The sequence below is a fragment of the Blennius ocellaris genome, assembly GCF_963422515.1.
Source record: "Blennius ocellaris genome assembly, chromosome: 5".
NCBI lineage: Eukaryota > Metazoa > Chordata > Actinopteri > Blenniiformes > Blenniidae > Blennius > Blennius ocellaris.
In genome coordinates this window covers 28442962-28470113 of record NC_137654.1, presented here as the reverse complement: position 1 = coordinate 28470113, position 27152 = coordinate 28442962, and the positions used below count along the sequence as shown (strand labels likewise).

The following is a 27152-nucleotide window of genomic DNA, read 5'->3' as shown; positions in this document are numbered from 1 at the left end:
TTCCGGATAGTTTTTGGTCCACGGGGCTTTATTGTTTGACACTTATGTAAAACCAGCTTCTGCCTGAAGGGTGCAGCAGCAGAGCTGGAAAACGTTTTTTCCCCCCTAAGGTTTATTAGCTTATGTCTATGTATCATGTTCACTTCAGTCACATGACTCCAAGTTCATCCTTCCACTTCATAAAGCTTTGTGTTTTTCTTTCTCTGCTCCAGATTCCCTCTTATGTCTATACTTGCACATGTCGTCCCGCCTCTTAGGTCAGTTTCATCACTTCACTGCAATCCGTCATGCATGAAACGCATTGATGGACACACAAAAGGACCCTCTCCTCTCACTATACTGTCCATTTGAGATGAAACCAGTACTACTGGGGAAAGAACCCTCTGGAATAGCAAATGTGTTTGTGCGGAGACTTGTTGAAACGTAAGCAGTGCAATTAGCTGAAAATCTGCAGAAATCATTTAAACCTGCTGGTTTGTTGACGCGACATTGATGAATCTACTTTTTCACCCAATGTCAGCTGGGATAGACTTCAGAAAGAAATGACATGAATGATCGTATTCTTTATTGTTTCGGGTCGTAGTGGGGAAACTACGACCAATGACGCATTTTAAATAAGCAGAAAGTTCAAGTCTATTGTCATATGTACAACAGAAACATGTTTCCCTGCATGGATTTATTTCTCTGGTTTTCACAGAGAAAAGTAAAATGGCATATAAAAGAGTCTGTGTGGTTTTTACATAAAAGACAGTATTACATGACCATAATTCTTGAGTAATTGTACTATTGGCTTCTGTTACTGTGTCTTTGGGCTCAAAGTGGTGGACTTTAGCCCCCCCCCCCCCCCCCCCCCCACACACACACACACACACACACACACACGCCCTACTGAGAGGTTTGAAGGTTCTTGCTGCCATAATTACACTCATCCTACAGGAAGCGGTTCAGCAGAGGGTGTGAACAGAAGAAAAACCTCTCAGCGGGAGGAGAAAACAGTGAAAAGGACTCAGAATCAGCCAAGCAGAGGTTCCAGTGCAGGGGCCTAATTACAGAGTAACTACCCATGAATCTGAACTGTGGCGCTGCAGTATGTGTGTGTGTGCGTGTGTGTGTGTCCACAACGTGCTGCACTCATCAGCCCAATCAGTCTCACTCTCAGGTGTGCAAGTGCAGCCACGTGCTTTGCATAAGATCTCTCACAGAAAACGACACTCGGAGTGATGGATCGCCTGCAGCCTGGACCACATACACGTCACACGAGCTTTATAGGCGGTGTGTGATTTCCCACACGTTAGAAAATGTGCGTGTTTGTGTGTGTGTGTGTGTGTGCATCGAAGCAATTTGTTTGTATTGTTTCCGGGGTTAGTGGTGAGTGATTGATGCTCAATGCAGTGATTCTCTCCAGCTGGACAGTGATGAGAGATATATTTCTTTTTCTCATATTTCAGGCACGCGCACACACACGCGCGTCCAAAGCAGTTTACCTTTTCTTTCCTGGCAGGTTGAATTCCTTCACAGTTCCCCCAGGTTGTTGAATTGTGAGTCGGGGAAATGATGAAACGGAAATTGAGCTCCCTTGGGAAGCCGCTCGTGAGGGCTCCAATAGATGAATATACAGTAGGTGTGGTTGTGTGAGTGTGTGTGTGTGTGTGGGCAGAAACACCCTTGCTTTTTATTTCATTGGCAACATAAATGAGTCGCGAGGCTGTGACTGAAGCTGCAGGAGTTGGAGGAGCTGTCCAGATGCTGAAAGAGCAGCCAGCAGCCTCTCAGTGGATAATAAGCGCTGGTGGCTCTGGAGGAGGAACTGATGTAATTTTAGAACTAGGTGGAAAATAAACTATTAATCCGCTTCCTCTTTTTGAACGTTAAATTCGGGGACTTTATTTGAAAGGCATCCCTTACAGGTTTTCTTGTTGTTGTTTTTTTTAAGCCAAAACAAGAAAATTTATTTATTCATATTTCTTAAAAAAAAAAGGGGCGCGCGGGGGGTTGGAAGAGACAAGCCAAACCTATTTATCTTCTGTCCTTACAAGCAGTTTGGAGCAGAATAACGATCCGTCTGCTGGAGATCAATACCGTGGATCTGCAACGGGTGTCAGTCGCAGCCCTGCGTGTAGGAGAATGCAGACAGGAGGGTGGAGTTCACAGCTTTGACTTTTCCTCTGGCACAAACAGCTCAGCCTCTGCTCGGAGGAGCAGCGGAGTTTGGCGCTGACGCGTCCTGGCATGTGAACCCCCCTCATCCTCCTCCTCCTCATCCTCCTCCTCCAACACCCACCCTCCTCAGCCGAATCTCTCCGGGTTGAACTTTCCATGCTGGTGCCCCCCTGTCGGACGCCACTCGGGGGGTTCGCGTGGACGGTGGTGCTCGCCCTTGCTCGCTCGCCCGCCGCGCCCCGGCTCTCCGCGCTCCTCCGTTGCCCGGGCTGAGCGGCGGCCGCACGGGGAGCTGGCCCCGGTCCCCCGCGCCCATGGAGGGAGACGTTATGGACAAGGTGGAGGCCACGGCCACGGTCCGTGACTTGGACCCCATCAGCGGCAGCATCCCGGCCACCAAAGTGGAGATCACCGTGTCGTGCAGGTGAGTCCTGCGCGGCGGCGGAGCCCCTGGACTCTGCGTCAGGCTCCGGGAGAGGAGCGCGCGCCACGGGGAGCGCACACTTCGTTCCGTAGTTGTAGGAATTTGCATTGCATTGGCTTTCTCAACACTAAAGCAACAATCTGACCAACTCTTTGTGAAAAGATGAGCGTTGAAAGATTTCGAATAAACTTTAGGAAACGGATGGAGAAACGATCCGCTCGTTGCCTCAGAGACGTCCAAAGACGTCACGAGAAGATCTGGGCGTAGAGTGCTTAAACATAGTCTCCCTTTACGTTTTTTTTTATTAAATTTTTATTTTTACATAAAACTATCTCTACACACACAGTCTAATTAGAATTGAAGCCATGTACAAAACTCCTCATCGTCGTAAGTGAGACAATCTCATGTGATTTAATTTCATCTGTCCAACGCGCTCTTCCTCTCGTCTCTCATCTGTCGTTTGTATTTGTTGGGTTTGTTGTCCAGATTAACCAAAACCTCCATCAGTCTGCGGCTCTGCAGAGCTGTGTTAATGTTAGGTGGAGTGTGTGTGTATGAGTGTGTGTGTGTCACTTTGTCAAGGAAAAGGTGAAGATTTGACAGTAAACATTTGTTTCCATTCAGCATCTGATGGGAGGAATGAGAGGATGCAGGCTGTGTGGTTCAGGGTGGGGCTGAGCTGCAGGTACACTCACTGTATACAGTACAGAGCTGGAGCACAGAGCGGCCGTGCGCTTGCATGATAATGCAGTTTTAATGAATGTGTGTCACATTTATTTGTTTTTTTTTTTTTTTTTTTGTTGGCATGACTCTTCCGGCCCTCCATCATTCTGCTGCTGTGATCCCCTCTGGACTCGGCTCTTTGTACCTCCCGGTTCCACACACGGTGTTGCACGCATGTAAATGAAGTAGGCAAAAGCCACAAGGGAGAGATTTATCAAACCAACTCTCTGCTGCCGTCGTTTTATTCTCTCAGCTGTATTATTCAACCAGTCGCTGAGCGATGCCTTGAAAGGTACCAGATTTTTTTTTTCTTAAAGATTTGCATTGAAGTCAATAAAAAACAAACAGCAGCCCTCTGGAGGAGGCAGGTGAGAGGCTGATGCAGCAGTGAGGTGCGACTCTTGTTTGAGGGAGATGAACAGCGTCACCTTTCGTGAGCTCTTGTGTAGTAAATACATTAAGGTGTATGTGAGGCTGGTGGGAGCTCACACTTCGTGTGTGTGTGTGTGTGTGTGTGTGTGTGTGTGTGTGTGTGTGTGTGTGTGTGTGTGTGTGTGTGTGTGTGTGTGTGTGTGTGTGTGTGTGTGTGTGTGTGTGTGTGTGTGTGTGTGTGTGTGTGTGTGTGTGTGTTTTGTCATGAGCAGCAGCTGGATCTGTTTCCCACCGGGCTGTTCTCTTTCTTCTCGGAGTTTCATGCTTTAAGCCGAACTCCCCTCCCATGTTGATCCACAGCTCCCCTGTCTGTCGTTAATTTCTCCCCAAACAAAGACTCGCTTTAGGACTCGGTTTGATGGAGAAGAAAAAAAAAAAAAGAATGCCTGCTTTCTCAGGGCCTTGAAACACCATCTGCTTTCGATGCGGGGGACCTCAAGTCCTGCCTGCTCCTCTGTATGATTTGCAGAGATTGGCACAGTGGTGTGACCCCCGACGACTCAAAGCTCTCGAGTCACTCGTCTGCAAAGTGATATATATTGGAGGGATCCAGCCAGGCATGCCGCCATTCCCTCCGCTTATCGGGAGGCGCGCCTTGTTTGGTCTTCATGATAGAAGCAAACAAAAACAATGAGCGCTGCACGGGGAGAGGAGAAGGCTCCACGAATCTGTGTAATTGATTTAGCAAGCCTGAGAGCTCTGAGATTGCAGCACACGTGGAATCGAACCACGCCGTGCAGCCCTGCAGGCATTCTCATAACCCTCTGCCAATATTGTAGCTACACCACCACCACCACCACCCCTGCTAAACCTGGGCGACTGGAGCAGACAGCCGCTTATCAAAACGAGTGCATATCGCCGCGATGGCACATTGTTCCAGTGTCTGTGGCACTGATTGGTTTCTGCTCACAGGTCAGCCAGTCAGCCGCACCCCGAGCATCTGCCTCTTAGCCGCGAGGTGACACTCCGGCTCGGCGATAAGACGCCTCTCCAGACTCTAGTAAGCCCCCCTTTCCCTTTTTTTTTTTTTTCTCTCTCTCCTGCAGTGGCCTCGCCGTGTACAGTGACGACAGTTCAGCGGGTAGGGATGCAGCGCGGTCCCCCTGGTACTCTCACCGGTTTAACCCCCCCCATCACCTCTTCCGCGGCCGTAATGAACGTGATCACGTTATTAATACTTCAGCGGCCCCGTTGAATGTTTCATCGGTTGACTGTGATGTTTTGCTGCATCATGCTTTAATTATGAGCAAAGTAGTAAATGTGAATCGTGGCGGATTGTAGAATTGTGCCCTTTTCTATATCTCGGCTTTCCAGACTGTCTCAGAGTTCATGTACAATGACTTCAGGGAGACTGGGGTTTCAGCTCTGCCGTTCCACTGTGAAGAACACTTTTAGTAATGAATGTTGGAGAAAATGTGCACACAGACAAAACCCACAGAGCCCCTTAAGGCTCGACACACAGAGCTTCATTTATGGAAGATGGTTATTATTTTTTATTTTTTTCCAGTTGCTGTTCCACAGTGTTAGTAATGATTTGTAAATGTGGTTTGTGCCGTTATGTGCCTCTGATAAGCTTGACAGCCCTGACAAAGGTTTACAACCCTTATCAGGGCAAAGCAATGGGGACAAAGAAAGAAAGAGGAAAAAAAAAAAATCATGTCACTGAAAGAAAAATAACAGAGTTATTTGATAAAAAGGCGAGGAACATATCATCATCAGTACATGATATGTGCTTCAGTGCGACAGGCACACCGAGCACTTCCAGTCAACAACAGAGTGCATCTAATAAACATTTATTGGCCTTTATTGTCGTGTCCAAACACACCACAGGTATGCTGTTAAAAGTCAAATTGGCTGACAAAGCCCACCCTCCCTCCCACTGTACTCCGCCTCCCATCCGACGGGCTGAACATCGAGCTTTACGAGCCCCCGGAGGTGCTGCGTCTCCTCCACCCTCTGCCGCTCTGCAGCTCCCACTAACCCATTCATTGGCCGTGATGGATTGGTTAAAGTTGCATTGCATCCAATCAATGCATTCCATCGCCGCGGGGAGATTTAACTCAACCGGGCCACTCTGCTCCCGGGGGGGAATTCATTACCTGGTGAAACCCGGCAGGTCACATGATTCACTGTGGGTGGTGGTGGTGGTGGTGGTGGTGGTGGGGGGGGGGTTCCCCGGTGCACAAGGCTGCTGATTGCAGGTTCTCAGGGTCACTCTAAAAACTTGTGGTGTGCTCCTCGATCGGGTCTCTTCGTGCCCGAGGCAATCATCGCAGCGGGGGTGGGGGTGGGGGGGTTGTAATGAAATCATCAGGACGATTAGGATGTGTGTCGTCGCCACCCAATCCGCCAGAAACGATTGCCTGAGCAGACTAGTTGGGATTCAAGCTGTGAAACCAGCCTATTGTTTATGTGAAGGCCTCGTTGTGTCAATGGCTGTCGGAGCTGCTTCTCTCATTCAGTCTTGGTTGTCTGTTCAGTCGATTCCTCTGACCTGCTTTTTTTTTTAATTTATTTTTAATTTTTTACCCCGGTTTGAACAACCTTTTATTTTACCCAGGCGCGAGTTTGAATTGAACTAGTTTGCATTGTTGCAAGCACATAAATTATTAATAAAAGATCTCTGGGAGTGAGAGAGAGAGAGGAATTTCAATTTGCAGCGTTTTACTGCGCTGCTCTTTTCATACTGTGTTCTGGGTTAAGTCTAACCCGGGGCGAGCTCGCAGCTTTTATCTTACAGATTGGCTCGTGCTCGCGATGATGTGCCGCATCTGTTTTGGGGATCTTTGCCCGAGAGACACTGAGGCGCTGAAAGGAGCCCTACTTGTTTTGTTTTGTTGTTTTGTTTTTTTTCTCCCCTTAATTTTAGGGTTTTCAGTCGGCGAGTCTCGCAGGTCAACGGAGCGGATAATTATGCATGAACCCCTAACGCAGTGAAAATGAGTTTGGATCCAAGGCACTTTGGGGCTGTGGCGGTGTCACTGTTATTAATATATTCTCATCTGGGATGTTTGACAGCGGAGGAGGAGGGATCCCGTGGAAGCACAGTCTGTGGCACGGCGCCAGAGGTTTATAACAGTCTGCATGTTGCCTTGTGTCATGTGAAAGTGTTGATTGGAGTGACGGGAGGAGTCGATGGGAGATCAGATGAGTCCCTCGTGGCTCAGATGGAAGAAGCTGCTTTTGTCGCTATTTTCAGAAGGAAAAAAAACAACAAAACAAAACAACCTTGAGGGTCAGCTCGGTGTGTGAGTGGAGTTGCGTTTGGGGGATGTTCGACCCGACATGGCAGCTGGTGGCAGATTTCTACAGAGAGTGACGGGTTGCTCAGCGAGGATCTCGCCGCACAAAGTTGCATATGTTGACGATCGTTCACTTGTTGACAGTCTTTAGCTTGAGGGGCGAAACAAGCCACTCCTTAAGATGTCACTCCTGTAGACGCTGTCTATGTTCTGACTTTTATTCTTAAATCCAGAAGAATTTAATCAATATCCACTCATCTACATGCATACTTTTGCTATAAAGGCCTGGAAATCCCATTTTCAAGCGAACACGACATTACAACATTTGTATAGTAAGCTGTCGACCTAAACTCGGCTTTTATTCATCCATCCATCTTATATGGAGCTTCATCCATCACTCTGGCTGGTTGCGGAGGCGATCCCAGTGGAGAGGGCAGAAAACACCTGCACAGGTCAGCAGCTCCTCAAAGCACAAACACAAAGAGTTAATCTCACAGACTCACGCCGACTTTGGAGTTCCGGTTAATCGAGTAGTTGGAGAAACCCGCACAGGGAGAACGTGCAAAACCAAACGATGCACTTTGCAGCATGTCAGTGTCGTGGATGGAAGTCTAAAATAATCCAAAGAACCTTCTTAAACAGTCACATTTCCATTTTACAGTCTTGAATACCTTAAAAAAAAAAATCATTTTCATCCTGTCATTCACAACTGCAATTTAAGCAATGCAAATAAATACGGTGTATTGACTTCCTCAGTCAGAAAAGCAGCTTAATCAAAGTTTGTAGTGCCGCAGGCCAGCCTGACTTTTTGAATCCAATAAGATTTTTTCAGTTGAATGTTTTTGAGCTTAAACACTGTTGGCAGATGTGACAAATTCTAAACACGACATTTCACCTCCAGATGTATTTCTTTAGGCTCAGAAGAATCAGCTTCCTGCTTCCAGTTTGTCTTGATAATATTCACACTTAGCCAGACATTGAAAACACAGTAAGTATGGGATGAACTATCTGGAAGATGCAGATCTCGTGTTGAATTTCCTTCAAGCTCAGATTACATAATGTAATCAAGTATTTTCAAATCACCTGCTAACTCTATTTCCAGATTGTTGCTGTTTAACTAAATGACATACATCATAGAGACGAGGAACGAGGGTGTTAATTAACACCACAGCCAGCTGGCATGGAGCATGATAGTGACGATATCTTCCTTCAAAGTGTTTTACTAAACCAAGTGTCAGGAAAGAAAAAAAACCAAGCAACAAATGTGGATTAGCTGGAAATAGCCGTACAAATTGTTTCAATTGACTCAAAGTAAATTGCTTCTTGTAATCACTTTTCCAGTGTTTCTTTTGTAAAATCGAATAAAAGGGATTTAGTTTCAAGTCTCAACTATTTGTTGAGGAACTAAATGGGATGTCTATTCGTATGTATGTATGTGTGTGTGTGTGTGTGTGTGCATGTGTGTGTGATAACGCTGTCTCACTCACCACTGAGCACGTGCAGATCTAGTTAGTGTTTGTCAGTTCATGTTCATTGCGGTTTAACACCACTTACCTACTGAGTGCCGCTGTCACACAGTTCCAGCGCCAATTAGAAAAAAAGCTCAGTTTCTTTATTTCTCCACCGTTTGATGCACTCACAGCAACCTCAACCTTCGCTGGCATCAATTAACGTGACAATATCTCTGTATCCTTTATTGTTTCAATCACTGTTGAGCTTGACCCGGCGCTCCACCCAATCTTTTTAATGATCCATCCTTTTTCAAAGCCAAAATATGCATGAGCTTAGGAATGCTTTACTGGGCCTGATTTGGCTCCTCGTGTACAATTTTCAAGCCTTTTTAAAAAACATTTTTCCAGTCTGTGAGCTACATGGGAAGCGGCAGCCTGCGAAGATACTTGGTGCTCAGGTTCTTTCGGATGGAAACGGCGAGATGAAGGGAAATTGATGTGAATTCACAGCAGAATAAGTGCAAAGTGCTCTGCCAGGAGACGAGCCAGCCGTATAAATATCACTGTGGGCATTTCCCCAGCTCCTCGCCAAGAAAAAGCCTTTTGTCTGCACAAACCTCTGGATGTCACGGTGTGCAATTAGCAGTGGTTTTATTCCCACGGCGGACATTAGTTACACGCCAGAGCCAAGCGGAAACGGGGAGTCGGAGCACATGCGCGCTCCTATTTATTCTCCCAGCAGTCGAGCAGGACCGAGATTGTGTCGGTGCCCGTGAGATGGCTGCCCAGGGAGCGCTCCGCTGCAGGTATCGCGAAACCTGCCCGGGATCCCAGGTTGAATCTGAATAATTAACCAGACGGATGAGAAGGAGACACCTGGTGCCGTCGCTGTGAGAGTCAGCAGATGGCTCCGTCACTAATAGTGGGACCAGATTGTCCATTGAATATTATGTATGGGCGAGTATTCAGAGGTCCGCACAAAAGAAACACTACTACACATTGTTATATGTCACTATCCAGGGATTCAGTTATGCAATTCTGGCAGATTTCCTTCCTCCCATTTATTATTTCCAGTAAAGAAATGACATTTCTCTGCAGCATACTGGAAACCCTTTTAATTCAGAGTTCAAATACCGCCCCCCCCCCCCAAGGAAAGCTGGTTATTTTGTTCTAAATAGTGGGATGTCTCTTTATTTGTGACCTCCCCTGTTTGCTGCCTTGAATGTTTAACCCTTGAGGGCTGCTTGGTGGGGCATTAGACGGAAAGTAGCCCCACTGACCTCGTGGTGCCGGAGAGGGAGTCGACGTCTGGCCTCAGTCGAAGGAGAACGAGGCCGCAGGGCGGTCGGAGGAAGTGAAGTGACAGAGGAGACATGAAAACGCAAGCCACTTTTCACTTTTGCCCTCCGAGCCATCTCCATTGTCTCTGATGTAATAAAGAGACGTTTCCCCCCCCAACCCAGACGGCGACTTGACTTTCATCTTTGCGTTTGGCGTTCCCCTTTCAGAGGCAATGGGGCTGCGGCTCATCGGCCGGCCGGATCCGCCGCCATTTAAAAACACTTTCCACTGAATTAGATGCGATTTCTCCAAGGTGCCAATTATGATTTCAACAATGCCAAGAAAGTGAAGGGGGATTAAGGAACTGCACACAATGAAGCACATGGGCGCAGGAATTAATTCCTACATTTCTTAGTTTAACGATCAGGCACATGGACCATGGAGGTGCAGTAATATCTCAGGGGCTCTGACTCGGAGGGAAAGCACGATTCGTATATATTCTTTTAAACTTCAGTGGCCAGGTGCGCTTCAGGGGTCAGTTTTCAATTGTGAGGCAAATTAATTTTGTTTTTTGGAGAAATTATTCAGCTGGTGCGAGTTTCCGATTGGGCGCTTTCATAATTTCATGGTATTAATTTATTGTTTTTTAATAATTCAAGTGTGCAAAATCAATAAGTAGGAGCTTAACTCACTATGCAATAAATACTGGTTGGTTGAGGTTGATTAAACTCAGAGAGGAATGTATTAAAAGTACTTTTTTCCACATGTAAAATTACGTTTTCTGTAGTTTTGTTTGTTAAACATCGACTAATTCACTCCAGATTAATGCTTCACTCGCAGCACAATGTTTAACGTTCATCTCAAACCGGGGTTTTCTTTTTCTTTTTCTTTTTTACCCTCAGACTTTTAATGAAGGTGGTGAGATCAAGAGGAATAAGGAACGTGACGTTTTCCATTTCCATTAACGTATATCAAATGAGACGTGGACTGAAGCGCGGCTGATTCATGAAAAAGTGCTGCTGTATCTAATTACTTTTGTCCTACTTTCAATGAACTTCATCAACAAACTTTTCCTACATCAGCTTTCGGTATAATGATCCTCCCTTATCCCACTGAGATTTGTAGTTAGACGGAGTTAACTTGTGGAATTGGCAGCGTTACTCCAGTGAAGGCACACGGATTATCCGAGATGCTAATACCCGTCCTGCGGTACCCGTGTGTGTACTCTGGCCATGTGCACACTAAGATGTGCGGGATTAATTTGTATTGGTGTATAAGTCTGTACACTAATCATTTCTACTCCTGCTTTAACAAATTGAGGCTCAGCAATTCAAATGAGGGCTGGTCCTCGGCACCAAAGTGAAACAGGACGTCGTGTTAGACTGCCTCCTTGTTATCCGCCATTCGACACGCTCTCCTCCGCACCGCGAGATCGGATCGGCTGATGGACAAGCTAATTGCCGCGGGGTAATGGATGCCAGACAGAAACAGGTGGATACAAAGAGGCAGTTAGTCATGGCTGGCTTTGTTATCGCCGATGATAATTACACTGACAATTTTTGCAACTGTAGTGGGGTCGGCCCGAGGCTAACGCCGAATGAAGCTTGCATGTGTCGCCCGCCCTCTGATCAGCCAGCCTTGTGTCCAGGAATGCCGAGGTACACGCACGTGAATGATGTCCTGCTCACTGGATTCAGTCCTGAATCCTCATCTATATTCATAGAAGCCCCGCTGTCGCCCAGAGGGACGGGGGATTACATGGAAATGTTATTTATTGACGACGCTCACAATCAAGATCCGGAGACGGGACGCCTTTATAGGCCTGTGCAACGTACTGATATGTTAATGGGATCACTGTAGCCATCAACAAAATGTCGCTCTTCTAAAATGCTGGAGAAAGTGATCTCTGATAGCACGGTTGAATATATTTTAAAGCGGGAGGTCTGCTTCATTTTTAGATCGGATGCGGTGGTGGGAGGGGATTTAAACATTGGCTTCAGTTGTTTGGGGAAAATTCCCCCTCTCCCTAAAAATAGAGGTGGCCCGATTATTTTAATGCTGATTGTGCCTCTTTTCTCGATCAGGCCAATCAGAGAATCTGGCTGCTGGAGAGGATTTGTACGATGATCAATACGCTAAAAGTCCCGAATGGTCTTTTCACAGTCGGAGAGGAAAAGCGAACTCCAGATGACGGCTAATGCACGACTCGGAAGCCGTAGTAGTTTATCTAAATGTTATTTGACAAAGGCAGAAAGTGCTCATAAAGCGGGGCGGAAATACACACGCCTGAAGAAAACATGGAAACCTGACTGGAACGTGACGATAATCTTTGGCCACATTTACAGGTACTCTGACATTTCCTTGCATTCATACATAAACGCAGCTACGAGTCACCACAAAGGGTGATTTCTGAAAACTCCGGCCACAGTGGAGAATCCAAATACCCCCCCCCCCCACAAAAAAAAAAACTTGAATCTAAAGCGTCGTCGACAGAGATTAAGGTCACAATATGCGGCGGAAGTGTCATCGGCGTCATCTGTGTGCAACCTTGTTTACAGTCTGCTGTGATGTCATCCTTTTTATAGGATTCTGATTGGCTATCATGGCTTCATGCTTCTCGTTACACTGCCCCCTACAGGTCTGGAAGGCTCATAGCAGCTCTGAACCAGGTGTTGATGTAGGGCTGTGTCAGGGAAGTTATCTTTGTAAGTTTTTTTTGCAAAAATCCAGTCTACTTGTAAATGTGGCCCGAGGCAGAACAAGATGGAGCGGCAATAAGACAAAATGAGACAAAATGTTCCTACATTAGTTAGGGGAGAACTAGTGAAGCCAATCGGGGGTTGGGTAGACAATCTGGGAGAAAGTCGGGGTCTGAAACAAGAGGGGAAAGGCAAGTGTGAGGAAGTGGATAAGATTAGACTTCAACTTAACGTGCAATTGACACCAAAAGACTTCACATGACCATCTAATGTCACCACCGGGACTGTTGCGTTGAAATTTTCAGTATTAATGCTCATATTGGTTTCTATTATTTTCAACTGATGCCGTAATAAACAGCTGAACTTGTCCCACTTCATTCTCAGCTTACGATCGGTCACAGTTATTATAATTTCTGAGCCATATGTAAGAGGTCCGGCTGAAAATACATTTAATTCTTGGTTTTATCGGCGAATTATCTGCCAACTCAGTTGTAGAATAAAGTGTCCAAGTCCCAGGCTACAATTCTATTATCATTTTGGGCAAAGTAAAGTGTAGAAACACAGAATATTTGCTCCACTTGATTATCCAAATCCTTTGATGATGATTTTTTTCCCCCCTCTATAATTAGTTTTTGCAGCTTTGATTTGGTGAGTGATTATTATGACAGAAATAATGTTCCTGAGCATCTCTGCATACTTGGACAATTGGTCTGTGTGTAATGGCTTCAATCAAAGAGAGCATTCTGGAGCTTTATCACTTTTTTCATTTTATCCTCATGGCTTTTTCGACATGTATTCCTGCCATATGACCTGCAGTTTTACTCCAGCATCTGTTCCACAGCCTTCTCTGGTTTTATGAGACACGAATGAACTCGCTGTTGCAACCTCAAGCTGACCTCTCTCCACTCGTTTTTTTATTTTTTATTTTCATAACTCCATTTACAGCATTTTGTCTTTTTCTCTTCTGACCGGCCACATTCATATGAATTAAATCAATCTGCTTGGTTTTAAAATAAATCTTTTTGTGTTGTGCCATTTATTTAAAGCTGTGAATGGTTTGCCTGTGGCAAAGGTACTCTGAATACTTTGTAGTGTCAGATGTTGTTTTTGTAATTTGTGCCCTTGTTTCTACTTGTCTGCTCTGCTTCTGTGTCCTCTCCGTCCTTTTACCGAGCTTTAATGTGTTTATTGTTCTTCTCGCTTGGAAATGAAATCATTCCAAGGGCAATGTGTGGAGCGGAGTGTGTTTGTGAAAAATCGTGAAGTTAACAGGAGACGAAGGGGAAGCGCGTGTTTAAACTGTGAAGGCTCTGTTACACTAAACCTGCTCACTGTAATGAGAGTTTTATTTGTTTGCTTTTCTCGCAGGAACCTCTTGGACCGCGACACTTTCTCCAAATCGGACCCATGTAAGTTCTCACTCTCTCATCAGTTTTTTTATGAGTCGTGTCCCACCGACTCATCTGCTTCTCACAAAGATTCCCTCTTTGCCTTTGCTGAGCTTTAACTTTGATTCGGTTTACTCTGCCATTTCAAAGTGTCCCCTCAACAACCGCATATCATTTGCACAGTAATGTGACAACCTTTCCTCTCAGAGAGCTGAAAGTACCTTAATGCGTGCGGCGTACGAACGCCAGCCTTTGAATACAAATGGCTATCCGTTGGGGAGGCACATGGGGAAATGCCATGAAGACATTTTCTTTGATTCTCCCGGTGGGCAAAAAAAAAAAAAAAAAATGGAGGAGACATTTACCATGATATGGAGAGAGGGTTCAAGCCCTTTGTGTAAATAAGCCACAGGGAAAATATCACACTCGGCCCATTATGTATTCACCAGAAGGTAAACCTTGGGATATACTGCATGATGGGTCACGTTGTCTTGGCACGCTACTTCCTTTGAGGTGGAAGAATCAAAAATATATATTGTGTTCCGTGAAGATCTCGATCTTTATTTCCAATCTGAGCTTTGCATTTTTGCACGTGGACGCCATACGATCGTCACTCCTGGTACTTCATTACGCCGCTAAGCATTCTGAGGATAACCAATGACGCCCGGCGGTTAAAAAGGGAGCAAACAAACATGCTGTTGAATGAGATTGTTTAATGACGGCGTTTCTTTTGTTTCTGTCTTCGCCCTTTCAGTGGTCGTGCTTTACACGCAGGGCGTCGAGTGCAAACAGTGGCGAGAGGTAAGAGACCGGCAGTCCGTCAACAGGCACAACTCAATCGGCTTGTTTCCTCCGCACGGCAGATTACTCTCCACCGACAAACCCCCCCCCCTCCACCTATTACTCTCCACCGACAAACCCCCCCCCCCCCTCCACCTATTACTCTCTGCCGACAAACCCCCCCCCCCCACCTATTTCTCAAGGTAAATGCAGTGAGTGCCAATCATTGGCCATTGATTGACCCTGCGAACACTGGTGTGCTGATCAGCACTGTGTTGGCTGTGACTGATTGACTGATTAAGGGAGCAGTTACAGGTATTGATACAGGTTTGTCCCTTCTGGACGCCGGCCACCGGACCTTAATTAGACCAGAGAGGCAGATAAAGTGGGGAGAGGTTGCAGCCGGGCAGAAGGCCCCTCTGGGATTATTTGTGTGTCCACGTAATCTCAGTGGGTCGGAGGCTATATTGTTCTTCTACATTTTCTCTTTTGTTGATCTGACGCTGCCTGATTTAGCAACTGTTTCCAAGCTTTTTTTGGGGGGGGATTTTGCATGTTCTCCCTGTGCCTGTGTGGGTTTGCTTCACGGGTTCCTACTATAGTCAAAACATGCTTGATATTTCAGGATTCCCCATTTGTCGTCCCAATCATTCCTCCTAAGAGCCAGACAGGTCAAACGTCTATTACCCAATACTCATAGATCACACGGAGGATGTAAACGCATTTACGACACCCAGTCAAGATGGATGCAGCGTAATTGCAATTTCCTTTTCACAACTGCACTCCGACTCATATTATCTTAGTATTCAATAGCTCTATAGAGGACTGTTGAAGCTGAGGTCAGGTAAAACTCTTGAAGCATGTCCGGGATTATAATCACGTGCAGCTCTACCCAACTGGGAAAACAGGCTGATGGGTGTGCTGACATAATCAAATATAAAGTCACATTGTGACGTGAGAGTTTGCGAGTCAGAAAGGCTGCGATTTAAAAGCTTTGACCGATGAGGCATTTTGCTCATTGGAGTGAGTGAGCAGTATGAGAAATAACCACCAAACAGTAGTTTTCATCAAGTTTTCTGTGTAATGTTTTCACACCGCTGTGTTTCTTTCATGTATGGAGTACTTTTTACTGTCTCTGTTTCTGTTTCCCATCTCTGTTTCTATTCACATCTTGGCGCTGATATTTTCATTGACGGTTTGAATTAATTTACATCTTTCCAGGTCAAATTATTGCATTAGAAAATAGCATGTCAGCATTGCTGTGTGAGGATCTGAGCAACATTGAATATTACAATTTATTGGAAAAAGGAAACACTACAATGTGTTTGATATCTATACATATATTTAACAAAAGATGTGCTTTTTCCTAAACACCCAGCGCCGTCTTGTACTGTATGTTCTTTCTTTTACATTCAAATTATTTTTTGTGAATAATGCTTCTCTACTTCTGTCACACCTTCAATGCAAAGTGAATGTTTTATCATCTGTGATTGTGTGAAAGTACATTTTCAAATTTAACAAGTAGCTCCAAAAAGGGATTTAACATTCAGAGTATGGTTTATTACAATTAATTAGGATAATTTATAGTAATATTTCTTTCAACCGGTGTCACAACCATGTAGCTTCTGATAAATAACAATAAAAACAGATTCTTGTTTTCATATGATTAAAAAGATGTATCATGGAAGATCAATCTGGACTCGTCTGTCAGGAAGCACAGGAGTGACCTGCCTACAATTTTTTAGATATCAGATATTTTTATTATAGAATAAACACGTTGGCTCTGAATGTTATACAAATTGATAACGCCAGCAATAATACATTTGACATGACGAAACAAGCAACCATTTAACGCTCCTGCGTGAACTCAAGGGTTTTATACAGACGTCAAAAACGACCTTGGGACTGTTTAACTGAAAGCGACTGGATGTGAAAATGAGCTCAGAGAAAAGGTCAAACATGGTGCGTGTGCTTCTGTATCCAGCGGGTCAGCAAATGGCAGCCGTTCAAGCTCCACAGTTGTGCAACGCGACGCAAAGTTTGAACAGTTTGTGACTGAAGACGGAGGAAACACAAGAGGCGCATTGCAACGGCGTGGACGCCGCGCCGCCGACACAATCAAGAAAGCTGGGGGGGTGGCAGCAGGAATCACAGCTGAGATCAACGGGAATACCAGACATAGCGCAAGTCGGCACAAGCTATTCAGAAGCCGCGGTAATGGGCCGAGGCATACCGGCCGCCCGTTAGGCGAAAGACCGAAATTCCACACAGCACCGACAGAGAAAATCATCACCGTTAATGCCGCCGTCCTTTGGACAAAGTGAAAACTTTGGTGGCGCGTATGTGGAGAAAACCTTCGTCGCATCTGTTGTGGAGACATTTTTGAACGGCTCGTCGAAGCTAATGGACGCCAGACGCCAGACATTCCCTTGACAAGTATGCTTTCACTGACATTTTTAAAACGCCGGGTAATGGCTTCTCAGAACTGGCGTGATTATCGGGAATAAAGCGAGTGGCTTTGTCGGCGTGCGGCTGAATGAACGGCGCAGCAGGTGAAGGGAGATGTTATTGTTTGAATGGAGCAGAAAGAGTCACTGACGAGAGAGTCGAGGCGCACAGCGGACGGAGACGCAGCTTTGAAGGGAATGTTGACGCGTAAAGGTGCTTCTGGACACATTTTTGGAGGAGGAGGTTTCTCACCAGTCATCCATCAGGAGAAACAGACAAAATAAAGACTCAAACCAGGCACCTTTCTAATCCTGCTGTTACGTTTGGCGATGCGTCGTTTGCATGCAGAACTTCAGCCAGCCTCCTAAACAAATCAATCAAGGACCAGTTTTACATCTATCTGTGTGTGTGTGGTCGCAGGTTTCCTTCGAGTAATGGTAATAAAATGGGAACAAAAAACATTGTGTGTCTCATCATCCTGCTCGGACGTGACCCGGCCTCTTCATTCAAAATGCAACGGCGAGCACAAAAGCTGTCGCATGTAATAAATCTGAGGGCTGAGTGATAAAGTGAAAGGAGATGGGTAAGAGTGCAGGCAGAGGCGTGTCCATACATAACATCACTATAATCCAAAGCAGACAAGAAGAAAGCCTCAATTATCCGTCTCCTGCTGAGCGTAGAAAATTAGCTTTGTCTCTGTATAAATATTACTTTTTTTTTTCTTTTCCCGGTTTTAGCTTTCTGATAAGTCTGTCAGCGTGAAATTTAGAAGTAATGTTTTGATTCAGCCAAATACAAAGATATTTGTACTCCCAATGTCAGCTCCCATCAAAGTGTTGACATTCTGGCTTTTAGAGAAAATTACGTGTTTAGTCCCACTTTAAATCCTGTTTGGGTGTTTAAATACATAATGTAACCGTGATACGAAAGATTGCGCACACATGCATGCACACCTCCATTAGTGTGTGAATGTGTGTGTCAATGGGTGAATGTGACGAACGATGTATTCATCATTTATCGATCTCCCAGCTTTGTAGCCCAATTTTACCCACTCGTTGTGTTTTGGGTGTCGGTTAAAGATGACGGCAAAAAAACACTACTTTTTGAAAATGGCTACCAAGGTAGAACTTTTCAAAAACATTCGGACTCCATGGAAACGGGGAAAAAATGCACAACTCTGTCTCCATGGAGACGGGGTGAAAAAATAACCAAACACCTTTTTGAAAATGCTCTGACACTGTCTCCATGGAAATGGGGAGAAAACACAACTTTTTGAAAATGCTCTGACTTAATAAGATATTTTTGACGTTGTGATGAATCATCTCCTGGACTGGTATTTGTGCTTTTTGGGTTTTTTTTGTTGCCAAAGTCAGATTTATTTGCTGTAACGCTCCACTATGTTTGATAAATCCGACATTCCAAGGTAAATGCCAACAAATGAACATGGAATTGATCCTATTTAACAGTTCCTAATGCATCATAAAGCCTTCATTTCAATACTCCTGTTGTTATACTTAGCAAATGTTTGCATGTGCGTGTAATCCAGTACTCTTTATGTCGACTCGTCATACACCGGCCCTGATCCTTCGCCTTAACCCTGTTTGAAATCCAAATCAAACAAATTGAATGAGTTCTTCTTTCGTTGGCCCAAAATCAAATATAAATATCCTTTCAACTGGTCAAACTTTCCTCCAGCCTTGACATTTGAAAGAAATAAAATATACTTGAGTATCTCGGTGGCTGCCGGTCTGTCCTCTCGTGTCTTTCAAGGCTCTTCAGCCGGCCTCCGCTCACAGAGAAGTGAGCTTTGATAGAGACGGCAGCCAGGACCCAGTTATTAACATGCAAATGTAGATGTGCATCAAGTGCGGAGGCGAGAAGAGCCTCCCACACCTGTCACCTCTGGTTACCGCGTCTCAGCCCCAGTGTACAAACTGTGGGCGCCTCCCGGAAGAGATACGACCCGGCGTTTCGGCGGCTTTGTCAGCGGCCCAGTCGAGCTGTGCAGTGTCGATAAATCCAAAGCGCTCCCTTCTGTCAAGTAATGTGGTTTTTTTTTTGTTCTTCGGGGAGAAGATATGGTCGGGAAGAGCAAGTTTCCCTCTGTCGCCAGCCGGCTGTAATCCAATTACTCTTCTGTGGCACAAAGTCCCCCGTCGACTGTTTCCCCCCCATCAGACGTCGGAGACAAATGTTAAGGGTTCATTGTGTTTTGATTGCAGTTGAGTGTATTCATCAGATCTCTCTGAACCCGGCCGTCGTATAAAACTGTAGCTTCAGCCTATCATTCTGTTAAGCGCACGTCTTCATGTCTTCATCTTCGACTCCCTGGTCTGTGATTACTCCCGGTGCATGGCAGGTTTCCACCTCTGTCTCTTCTCACTCAGCTGCGCAGTTGGCACAATATAACCTCCTGAAATCCAAGCGAAAGCCCGGCCTTTCCACTGCAAATCAAACCCTCTGACGTTAATCTCTCTACCAGGAGGAATTTTTCTCATGTTCTGGCACAACAGTATTTTCTCTTTATGGTTTAAAAAAAAAAAAAAAAAAAAAGAGGACGAGCACTGCCAGCGCCCAGATATCTCTGCAGTCGGGTCCTTTTTTTTTTTTTCTCGTTTTTGCTGACAGTTAATTGTCATGCTTTGAAAGCTCGGCCACACAGACTGACCGTGTACCTGCCAGGTGGTTTATACACTGATCCAGCGCTGATTCCTCCTTCGTTGTTAACTTCGGCCCCGGGCCAGATGCCGAAGGTCCACCCCGCCCCCCCCCAACCCCCAGATGCTAATTTCAGCTTCTGTCTCTCAACTAGCCCCTTGAATCTCAGGAGAAGGAAGCAGCACCGCACTGAAACTTTCATAGAGTGAGACACACTTTTATTGTGGATGGCAGGTGACACTTCAGCAAAGCCACGCTCTGTCATTCCGCTCCACACAATCCGGCCCGACTGTCTTCCAGTTAGCGCCGGCATCGATCCCTCCTAAGTATTCTGTCACTGTCGCGATGTACGTCTGCTCCCACGGCAGGTTTCGCTTTAAGTCGTACCCCCGCTGGATGTAATCACAAAAGTGTGAGTCTGTAATCCTGCTGTTTCATCTCCTAATTAAGCCTCGGCAACGCTATTATTAATTCACTGTGTCAGTTTATGGCAACACTTTTTACAGAGGATGTTTTATTTATGCAGCTCAACATCAGCTCTCTGACTTTGAATTATTCATTCTGGATACAATTAATGTGTGTGTGTGTGTGTGTGTGTGTGATGCAACATTTTGGGTTTCTGTTGATTTGTTTGTGGCACATCAAGTTTTTCTCTGGAACACTGACAGTTTTTCTTTCTTTCTTTCTCGTTTTTTTTCTTTTTTCTTTAAACATCTGCGCTTTACTTTTAGTATTAATGGCTGACGGATGGGATTTGCCAGGTTTTATTGTTCCAGGTGTGTTTTTCTCTCCCTGCCCGGACTCATTAAAACGTTCGCTCCTCCTCGGCGCGATGGAAAAACAAAAAGGTGGAGAAGTAGAGGTGTACGCTGTGCAGTCATTGACTTCTAATCAGATTCCATCACATCTGGAGTCATGAATTCACGCAGCTGTCGGTGAGGGGGTGAGGCGATGGAGCAGCAGCCATCATTCCTGCGCCGTCGCAATGTTGTGTACTAACTTCATTTGACCCCCCCTGTTTTTTCTCTGTTTGTTTTGATCCAGTTTGGGAGAACGGAGGTGATAGACAACACGTTAAACCCAGACTTTGTCAGGAAGTACATCCTGGACTACTTCTTTGAGGAGAAACAGAACCTGCGCTTTGACGTGTGAGTTATTCCGTCGGATTGTATTTCTCCGAGGACACAAACCTCGCTGTTTGTCTTATAAACCAGTCCAGCAGCTCCCCCTCATCCACCACAGGCTTAACATCTTCCCTGTCATCAATCTCCATCATCTCCCATCCATCCTCTTTCTCCCGTCCCACCTCTTCTCTCTCTCTTTTCCCTGCCTGCCTTCCCCGTCGCAGCTCGGCTCTCTCCTGAGGAATTATTCATTGGTGCGGTCTCTCAGCAGTCGTTCGTTGAGGGCGGATTGGTATAGGGTTGATAAATATTTCATAGAAAGTTTTATCCTTAATCTTCCTGCTGCTCAGCAAAGCAAATGTCTGAAACCAAGTTCCCATAAAACTCAGCGAGGCCTCTGTGATCCCTCTTCTATCTCTCCCTTGTTGAAAAGGCCAGACGAGTGAGAGGGTCAGGAAGGTGCTGCTTCATTTTCAAGCCGCCCACAACAGAGTCTGATCATTTCCTACATTCCCCCTTTTTCCTTGCCCATTTTCATTTCCTCAAGAATAGGAGATACCCCCCCCCCCAAAAAAAAACAAAAAAAAACCCATACCCTTCATGTGTGAAGTCCCCTGCGGCACTCCAGGAGGTACCCAGGACTGAGCCGGCGGTCTCCCAGGAGCTCCAGGCACTTAATGAATTCATTTACTGTGTTATCGTGATACAACACTGGTACAGGAAAGACGGGAGTACGTCCCCTCACAATTAGTGTTGCTCATTTACATCTCTCTTTTATCACAGAGGCGGGAGCGGCGGCGCTCTCAGGTTTAATTACTTCCACATTAAGTTTGACTGGCAGATGCTCCAAAACTTTCCCAGCGTTGGTAGATTGTTTCAGGATCTCCCCCCTGGTACAACGCAGAAATTACATTCATAAACTGTGAAATGACTCCCTTAATTAACTGTCACTTTATTGCTTACGTGTTATTTGTTTTATTTTTTATTTTTTTTCCTGGGCAGCGCTGTGATACACACACACACACACACTAACATACACACTGACCCAAGTGTGTAATTGACAGGCAGGGAGTTTCCACGCTACAGCAGCCAGAATCTGTTAATCGGAGTCACCGGTAATTTGTAAACTCTTCTGATGTCACCGACACCCAAACCTCTGTGAATTGTGGTTCCCTTGTGATTTCAGGTATGATATTGACTCTAAAAGTCCAGATCTCGCGAAACATGTAAGTGAAGAAGTTTTTTTTTTTTTTTTTTACAATTGTGTTTGACTGACCCGACATTGTAAGTGTGAGCATGTGTGATATTTTCGTACTATGCAAACCAAAGTTGGTAGCATCTAAATGCTCAAATATATCTGAAAATAATGAGTGCTTCATCTGCCAGATTGTTGTTGTTTTTTGTTTGTTTTTTAATTGTCTTTACCTTCCATCTGCTTCCAAAATAATTTGGATTATTTCTCTAGGGCAATGATAATCAAAGTTTCATTTGCAACTGGCATAACCTCATTACCCTTCTTTTTAAAACGAGAAGTGAAGCATTGCACATCATTATCAAAGCTATTCAAAGCATTTCCCCGTGTATTATGTGGAGCTTTTTTGGAGTTTCCAGGACAGATTACATCCATTTGAAAACAAGCAGCGATGCTTGATTGTAGAACATACATTCACCGGAGCAGCTCATTAACTTGAATGTATGTTAGCATCATTTTTAATGCTGAAAGCTTTGATTAATCAGTGCCGACGATGCAGGCGGCAAACAATATATTTGCAGCACTCGGTTTGCATACTGCTGAAATAGTCATCCTTGGATATGCTTCTGTCGTGTAGTGTTTTTGTGTTGCGTGCCATTCTCTGCAAACAAATCGTTCCCCGTGCGAAGCTCCTTCCATCGCTTTCCCTCTCTCGCTTTCTTTTTTCCTCCTCTTTGACTCCTCACCCTCTGTCTTTCGCTCTCTGCCTATCTGCTCTTTTACATACTCAGTGTTGCTCTTCTTTCTTGCACTCGGTTGATGACAGCCTGGTATTTGAGTCGTGTGCCTTCTGTTCCATGATATGCTCTGTTGTGTCACTGCTGCTGCCTGGTGTCTCTCTCTCCCTCCTCCTCTTCCTCCTCCTCCTCCTACTCCTCCTCCTCCTCCTCCTCCTTCTTCTTCACCCCGGAAGCCAACCGACTTTAACGTACGTGTCTGCTCTCAGATGTCCCAATTATTTCCTGTACAATCCTTATAAACATGCTTAACTGCTCACCGACTCTCCCTGTTACCCCCGTGACCCACTTGAATGCCCCCATCCTGTGTCTGTCTCCATCCCACTTTATGCCTCCTCCCTATGGCAGGACTTCCTCGGACAGGTGCACTGCACGCTGGGGGAGATTGTGGGTTCGCCTGCCAGCCGCTTGGAGAAACCTCTGGGGTGAGTTTCACTTCCTGTGTCCGCGCCCTCGTTTAGCTGTGTGGAAAAGTGTCAGATGTCTGACTCCTCCCATAAAGCAAAAACACGAGTTTTTAGAAAGGATCAGATAATGAAAATTCTCAAGTGAAAACGCTAAGCTTTTGTTGTGTTTTAAGACGTCTGTTTACAAGATGTGTACGGTGCTCGGAGAGTTTTTTGAAAGCGTTCCTGCTCATTGGATGTGTAAAAGGGGGGGAAACGCAACTTTCTGAAAACCCGTGGCCTCTGTTTTTGTGTTGACGACAAATGCGCTGCGATTGTTGCATGCGCTTCACGGCCACAGTAAAAAACTCTTCTGCACGTGCTCAGTAGATGGACAATAAGAACAATGTTTGCCTCCAGAGTGTCATGATAGTCCCTATTCTCCTGGGACTTGGTAGTTTTAGTCGTCTGGAAAAACAATCCAACTTTGTTGTCTGTCCATATGAATGTCTGTGTTCTCCGATTGTTAATGTTTATATTGTATTGTTCTCTGTGCGCATGTGTGTGGTTTCATTACAAAAACAAACAGCATCTGCTATTGGCCCAACATGAAGACTTCAGTTTTCTGAATTTCTGTTGTTTACATGTAAATGGACATCGTTTTCAAAACGTTACTGTTTCCAAAACGAAATCCCAAAAACGATGTGTTTTCAGTTGAAAACGATGCCTTGCCAATCTGAACTCAGCCCTCCTCTTAGACATGACTGGATTCCACACGTTCTGACAAAGATGAGGCGCTGATAAATACGCCATCCTTCCAGAGCCGTCTGTCTCGTACATTATAGTGCAAGATTAGACCTGCGTGGTTGGATGGAGATGGGTAATTGTACAAGACCGGAGGCTTTCTTGATACAATTATTGTCATTAGGGAGGTGATCTTGCACAAAAAAAATGGATTGAAGTCAGTGTGAGACGCTTGGTACTGTCAAGTAGGAATTATGGCGCCCTGAAGCTGCTCTGTCCATCACCCAACGTGCGCTTTCTCTCATCTGTCATTTGCATTTGTTGGGTTTTCTGTCCAGATTAACAAAAAACCTCCATCAGTCTGCGGCTCTGCAGAGCTGTGTTAATGTTAGGTGGAGTGTGTGTGTGTGTGTGTGTGTGTGTGTGTGTGTGTGTGTGTGTGTGTGTGTGTGTGTGTGTGTGTGTGTGTGTGTGTGTGTGTGTGTGTGTGTGTGTGTGTGTGTGTGTGTGTGTGTGTGTGTGTGTGTGTGTGTGTGTGTGTGTGTGTGTGTGTGTGTGTGTGTGTGTGTGTGTGTGTGTGTGTGTGTGTGTGACATCAAGGCCACATTTACACAACATTCAGAAAAGGTTTGTGTTTACATGTCAACTTTCTGAAAACGATGTCCGCTTACACAACAGAAATGCTGAAATCGACGTAGTTTTTCATGCTGTTGTTTCTTTTTGCAATGAAACCACAAACACATGCACGCAGAGAACAACACGCTAGAAACATTAACAATGGGAGCACACCGACATTTGTATGGGCAGACGACCAAGTTTTATTATATTTATGGTGACTGTCAAAATAAAACTACCAAGTCTCAGGAGAATATGTCCTGTGAGTCATGACTCTCCATTGTCCATTTACTTGATCATCTACATAAGAGCTATTTACTATGGATCTGGTGCACATGTGCAGTAGCAACCCAGCGTTTCCAGAAATGTGCATTTTCCTCCGTTTACACCTCGACTGTGTCGGAACTTTTTTCCGAAAGTTTCACTTCGGCAGCCGTTTTGCAAAAAGTTGTGTTTTCTGTGGTTCCGAGCACCGTTGTTTTGTCAACCAACACCCTAAATGCAACAAAATTGTTGCATTTTTACTTGAAAATGTTGTCTTGTCAACAAACCTTTAGTGCAGCTTGTCTATATTTATGTGATAAATGAGGCGGGGCTGACCCCAGACTTTCAGGGCTGGGGGGTGGGGGGGGGGGGGGGGGGGGGGGGTGGGGGGTGTTGTGAGAACAGCAGGGCTTCGCTGTCGACCGTGAACCGGAGACTGGCATTAGTAGATTACAGAGCTCGGTGCCCTTCAGTGCCGAATAAGAGGATGAGCAGGATGAAGAGGCCGTGTTGACCAGAACGCTGTCAACTCGACTTCACGGCTCGAATCAGAGCCAGGCAGCCGGATCAGCAGCTCCAGGCCCACGAGAAGGAGAACGATATCGATTCCTCAGTTTCAGCGGACACCTTGATCTCCGCTGAGAGAAAGATGGTGATTATATGTTGCCGTTACACAGTTAACGGTTATACAGAAACGTTTCCTTTGATTTCCCCCGTCGATGACATTTGTTAAAAGTGTCGAGCTTTATTGGTCCCTGTCCTGTAACCCCGGGGCAGCGGCGTTCTCCTTCCCGTCTGCAGCCGGCGTCAGTCCAGAGTGGCTTAATGGCTCTGTGCTCCATTTGCCTGCCATGCATCCCAGAGTGACAGAGCCTCTCCGGACTGTAGCGTTTGAGGCTTTGAGGAGCGACTCCTGCAGGGACTGAGGAAATCTGTTAGTCATGCTTAAACGAGCCCCCCGAGACTCTCTGCATCCAATGACCTGCTTAAGAAGCACATCAGCACCTCTTTCCCTATTTTCCACACTTCATCTTTCATTTATTCCTTTTCCTTTCATTTGCCAAATTGCACTTCTTCTCATAGCTTGACCTCCTTTTCAATCACGTTTCTTTTTTCTCCCCTTTTCATCCTTTTCTCTTATTCTTGCTTTAGTGTCCTCGATCCAGCACGCTGCCATTACGCTGAATTATCCCAGCCTTCCCGTATCATTAGCTTTAGCTTCGACTCACCTTAACTTGACCCCGACTGATCAAAATTATCTTCAGTTCTTAACAGACAATTGTTTTTCCGCCTCAGCTGGACCGAACTTTTGTCTCCGAAACACTGGTGAGTCCACACACGTCAGAGTCTTCACTGATTCATCATCGGCTAGAGTGAAAATTATTTGGCTCCAGTGCAGTACAGCTATACAATAAACCAGCAAGCAATACGTTTCTGTGAGGGAGTCGGGAGACTTTTTGTGTTTTGGCTTCCATTGACAGATGGGAGAAATAGAGAGGAGACTGCAGAGAACCTTGGCCCGAGTAAGACTTTTACTTTAATATTAGTGAAAGTCAGTAAGTCATGCATTGGCCCACAAGTATGGAAAAATACCTCGTGAAAAAACAATACTGCTTTAAGCACTCGCTGTAGTTTAAACCAATATGAAAACTCCATAATTTCAGCGGTTCTGTGTAAACGGACATTGTTTTCAAAACATAAACGTGAACATTTTCTGAAATGAAAGTGCAAAAATGATGCGTTTTCACTTGAAACATTGTCGGGGTCTCCTTGATGTTGAAAGAAGAGATACTTCCAGGAAGAGGCAAAGATTCATTTGGAAAAACCACAAACACTCTTGCTTGAGAATTATTAGTCCTGTTTGTTTTGCGATGCTCCACAGAGATAAGCGGATTTCACCTGTAAGCCTATTTACCAAATAATTTTTTTAAGTGGATGCTCATTCTTGCACCTAGTTTTCATCATTTCTGGGGTTTCCTATTTTATCCACATTGTGTCGAGAAGATGCACAAACGCAATGTGAAACAGAACCCGCGACTTGCACTTCGCACTGGAATTTACCTTCATTTGAATTCACCAGACGATTGCGACGGTGTGATATTCACTTCAAAGGAAATAACAAGGTTCCAGACTGAATGAATGTGAGCGATGAGGCACTGAACTGACAGTGGTACAAATCCTGTTTATAATCCATTTTTAATGAAAGCCATGCATCACAGTCGCTGGTAAAGGGAAGGAAATGCAAAGCTTTACAGATTGACGCAGGTGAACGGCGGCGTCTCCACCAGGAAAACATGTCGGCTGTGACGTCGCTCACACAGCTGCGACCGTGTGTTCGGGGGAT

The 27152-nt window shown here is 45.3% G+C and overlaps 1 protein-coding gene across 1 annotated transcript in view; it reads left to right on the top strand.

Annotated features, from left to right (window-relative positions):
* Positions 1-2468: 2468 nt before the first annotated feature.
* Positions 2469-27152, top strand: part of cpne5a (copine Va) — a gene marked incomplete at its 3' end in the record, with an annotated part of 80129 nt that continues 55445 nt past the window's right edge. Inside the window, exons 1-7 of the mRNA XM_080497335.1 lie at positions 2469-2584; positions 13781-13821; positions 14555-14601; positions 20731-20834; positions 21997-22036; positions 22976-22990; positions 23148-23224. Coding sequence (XP_080353461.1) covers positions 2475-2584; positions 13781-13821; positions 14555-14601; positions 20731-20834; positions 21997-22036; positions 22976-22990; positions 23148-23224 — 434 coding nt within the window. The 5' untranslated portion in view covers positions 2469-2474. The remainder of the gene's footprint in view (positions 2585-13780; positions 13822-14554; positions 14602-20730; positions 20835-21996; positions 22037-22975; positions 22991-23147; positions 23225-27152) is intronic.